This window comes from Garra rufa, chromosome 14 (genome assembly GCF_049309525.1).
Source record: "Garra rufa chromosome 14, GarRuf1.0, whole genome shotgun sequence".
In the NCBI taxonomy this organism is placed as follows: Eukaryota; Metazoa; Chordata; class Actinopteri; order Cypriniformes; family Cyprinidae; genus Garra; species Garra rufa.
Window position 1 is genome coordinate 2,760,265 of NC_133374.1, and position 4,825 is coordinate 2,765,089.

A 4,825-nucleotide genomic window follows, 5' to 3' on the forward strand; every position below is an offset into this window, starting at 1 on the left:
GATTTTTTTTCACCACTCCGATTTTTTTTCTACTCACCCTGATTTTTTTTCCACCACCCAGATTTTTGTTCACCACCCAGATTTTTTTTCTACCCACCCTGATTTTTTTCCCCACCACCCAGATTTTTTTTTCACCACTCCGATTTTTTTTCCACCACCCTGATTTTTTTTTTCACCACCCAGATTTTTGTTCACCACCCAGATTTTTTTTCTACCCACCCTGATTTTTTTTTTCACCACCCAGATTTTTGTTCACCACCCAGATTTTTTTTCTACCCACCCTGATTTTTTTCCCCACCACCTTGATTTTTTTTACCACTCCGATTTTTTTTCTACCCACCCTGATTTTTTTTTCCACCACCAAGATTTTATTTCTACCCACCCTGATTTTTTTCCCCACCACCTAGATTTTTTTTTCACCACTCCGATTTTTTTTCTACCCACCCTGATTTTTTTTTCCACCACCCAGATTTTTGTTCACCACCCAGATTTTTTTTCTACCCACCCTGATTTTTTTTTCCACCACCAAGATTTTATTTCTACCCACCCTGATTTTTTTCCCCACCACCTAGATTTTTTTTTCACCACTCCGATTTTTTTTCTACCCACCCTGATTTTTTTTTCCACCACCCAGATTTTTGTTCACCACCCAGATTTTTTTTCTACTCACCCTGATTTTTTTTCCACCACCCAGATTTTTGTTCACCACCCAGATTTTTTTTCTACCCACCCTGATTTTTTTTTCCACCACCAAGATTTTATTTCTACCCACCCTGATTTTTTTCCCCACCACCTAGATTTTTTTTTCACCACTCCGATTTTTTTTCTACCCACCCTGATTTTTTTTTCCACCACCCAGATTTTTGTTCACCACCCAGATTTTTTTTCTACTCACCCTGATTTTTTTTCCACCACCCAGATTTTTGTTCACCACCCAGATTTTTTTTCTACCCACCCTGATTTTTTTCCCCACCACCCAGATTTTTTTTTCACCACTCCGATTTTTTTTCCACCACCCTGATTTTTTTTTCACCACCCAGATTTTTGTTCACCACCCAGATTTTTTTTCTACCCACCCTGATTTTTTTTTTCACCACCCAGATTTTTGTTCACCACCCAGATTTTTTTTCTACCACCCTGATTTTTTTCCCCACCACCCAGATTTTTTTTACCACTCCGATTTTTTTTCTACCCACCCTGATTTTTTTTTCCACCACCAAGATTTTATTTCTACCCACCCTGATTTTTTTCCCCACCACCTAGATTTTTTTTTCACCACTCCGATTTTTTTTCTACCCACCCTGATTTTTTTCCCCACCACACAGACAGGTGTGTGTTTGTACCTGAGGAACTCCAGGTCGTCCCAGCCGTTATGCAGCAGTCCCTCTTCATAATGCTGGAGACCCAGCTTCTGGAGCCATTCACCGACGCTGCACTCCACCGACAGACTGCTGCTGCTGCTCTCATCATGCCACAGACCCTACACACAACAACAATTAATGATAATCATACATCAATTCATTATTCATTATTGCCATCATTATTATTACAATACAACTAATATAACTTCGTAACAATTCATATGTAATACAAATGATTTTATATTAATATTATTACTACTAACAAAATAATTATTGTTAATGTATTACAATAATTCAGTTATAGTTTATTAAAAAATATAATAATAATAATAATAATAATAATTATTATTATTATTATTGTTATTATAATTATTATTAATCTAAATAATATCCATGAATGATTATTACTTGTTTTTATTCATGTTTTATAATATTACTATTTATTTTTTATTGTTATTGAATAACAATAGTTAATATACTAATTCTTATCACTATTAATATATCGGAATAATAATTAATTATTGTTACATTTTTACAATTATTCATTTATAATTTAATTAAAAATATAATATTATTATTAATTAAAAATGATATTATTAATCTAAATTATATCCACTAATGATTATTAGTTGTTCTTATTCATATTTTCTAATATTAATCTTTATTTTTTATTGTTATTAATTAATAATAGTTAATATAATAATTATTTTAATTAATAATAAAAAATATGAAATACTAAAATAGTAATTTTAACAATACTTAATTATTATTTGATATGAATAGTAATACAAATTTCTATTAATTATATTAACTATTAATAATTAATAACAATAAAAATACATTTTAATATTAGAAAATATTAATAAGAACAACTAATAATCATTAGTGGATATTTTTTAGGTTTATAATAATAATAATAATAATAATAATAATAATTATTATTATTATTATTATTATTATTATTGTTATTATTATTATTATTAATCTAAATAATATCCACTATTGATTATTATTTATTATTAATATTTCTAATAATATTTATCTTTATCTCTATATTTTTGTTAGTAATTAATAATGGTTAATATAATAATAATAATAATTCTTAATACTGTTAATATATCTAAATAATATTAATAAAAACAATTAGTAATTATTAATGGCTATTTTATTAATTATATTTAATATGATGATAATAATAATAATAATAATAATAATAATAATTTATGATTAATTATTACCATTATTAACAGTATAATTATCAATATTAATTATTTAATAATAATAATAATACATGCTATTTTTTAAATTGTAGTCATTATTAAAAATACACTATAATTATTTATATTTATTTTATAATTATTAATATTCTTTAATATAACATAATATTATTATTATTATTATTATTAATTGATAGCATTCATATTGGTTAATAAATAATTACAATAATAAACAAAGTGTGTTTATTATTAGCATAATTTAAATATTTCAATTAAATTATACAATTAATAAATATAAAATATAATAAAAAGTATTAGTATTATTAATGTTGTTATCATGAACAATGTAATAAATCTTATTTTATATCAATAAATTAAATTTTAAAATATATTCAAATAGAAAACAATTATTTTAAATAGTAAAAATATTTCAAAATGTTACTGTTTTTGCTGTACTTTGAATCAAATAAATAAAACTTCTTTAAAAAACATTACAAATCTTTTGACTGGTAGTGTATACTAATAATAAATACAATTATTATAATATTTTAAAATGAAAAATTATAAAGTATAATATTTATCTACCTATATTTATTTATTAAATAATAAATCAGATTTTATATCAATGAATTCTTATTAATGTTTGTCACATTTTACAATAATTCATTTATAATTTCATTAAAAATATAATAATAATAATAATTACTAAATCTAAAAATTAAAAATATATTAATATAATAATATTAATAAAAACAATTAGTAATTATTAATGGACATTTTCTAATATTAATATATTTTTTCATTGTCTTTTTTATTAATAATGTTTGTTATGATAATAATAATAATTATTATTGTTACCATTATTAACGATAATTATTAATATTATTAATAATAAATAATAATTATTATAATACTTTAAATTAATGAAATTATTGTTACCTATATTTATGCTATAAGTATAAATAATAAAATAATATAATTAACAACTATTATTATTAACAGATCACAGAAATAAATTTAAAAATAATTAACATTTTAAAATATAATCAAATAGAAAGCAATTATTTTAAATAGTAAAAATATTAGTAAAAATTTTACTGCTTTTGCATCTAATAAATTAATAAAACTTCTTTAAAAAAATTAAAAATATTTTGACTGGTAGTGTATACTTAGTAACAATAATAATATTATTAAAATATTATTATTATGTATAAAAAAATAATGTACAGTATAATATTTATAATTATTTACCTATATTAAATCAATTAAAAAACATATTTTCCAAGACACAGGCTGCTCTGAGATACTGAAAACATTTTTTTTTTTTTACATTTTTATGTATTTGTGTGTATTTTTGCATCTGTATTGCTGTTTCACCTCCTCGGGCAGGTCTTCTGCGATGCTCTCCTCCTGTATGGAGCGCGGAGGGAAGGTCAGGCCTCTGATGTGAGGAGCGTTGGTCTTCATGACTCCTCTCCCCGACGGATACTCCACTTCACTCAGCGTCTTGGCCATCTGCAGCACCGAACACGATTGGTCGTCCAGTCCCGAGGCCCCGCCCCCTCTACGGAAAGGGGCGGAGCTCTGGTTCAGCATGGGCGGGGCATCCAGACAGAAGGCCACTCCTCCTCCTCCGGAGGGCGGGACGAAGCCGGGCGAGGACAGAGGTTTGGACGGAACCGCAGACGGGGGCGGGATCTTGACGTCGGCGAGGTCCGGAAACATCCGCGGTTTTCCGAAGGAGTTCTCCGCCATCTCCAGAGCTCCTTTGGGCAACGGAGGAGGAGGGAAATCAGGCGGAGGGCGATTTAAAGACCCGACGTGAGGCCCGATGTTCCCGTCGTCCTCTGAGGACACTTCCTCGCTGATGGGCCGAACCGGACGTCCTGCTGTCTGCCGGCGGCCCGGCGCCGAACTCCCGCTGGGAGGCTTGTTTTTCCCCACTCCGCCTGCAGGAGAAGCCGTTTTATTGGCTAGCGGAGGGAGGGCGGAGCTTGGCAGCATGTCAGAGGCTAGGGCAGCCGATTGGTTGGGAACGCCTTCTAGAATGTAGTAGGCGGGGTTATTGAAGCTGTTTTTGCAGGTCGTGACGTCGCCCTCAAACGGGTCCTGTTTGCCTCTGATAGAAACCAAACAACAGACAGGATTTCACAAGAATTCACTGATGAGCTAAACGTCAAAATCAGGGCTATTATTGTCAACTAAAACTATAAAACACTCACAAAAAATATAATAAATTAAAATAAT

General features: G+C 29.1%; 1 protein-coding gene across 1 annotated transcript in view; it reads right to left on the minus strand.

Annotated features, from left to right (window-relative positions):
• The window catches only part of inppl1a (inositol polyphosphate phosphatase-like 1a), a 43,295-nt gene that overhangs the window by 2,938 nt on the left and 35,532 nt on the right, over positions 1–4,825 (minus strand). Inside the window, exons 21-22 of the mRNA XM_073818270.1 lie at positions 3,956–4,697; positions 1,344–1,480 (exon numbers count right to left, since the gene is read on the minus strand). Of these exons, the coding sequence (XP_073674371.1) occupies positions 1,344–1,480; positions 3,956–4,697 (879 nt within the window). The remainder of the gene's footprint in view (positions 1–1,343; positions 1,481–3,955; positions 4,698–4,825) is intronic.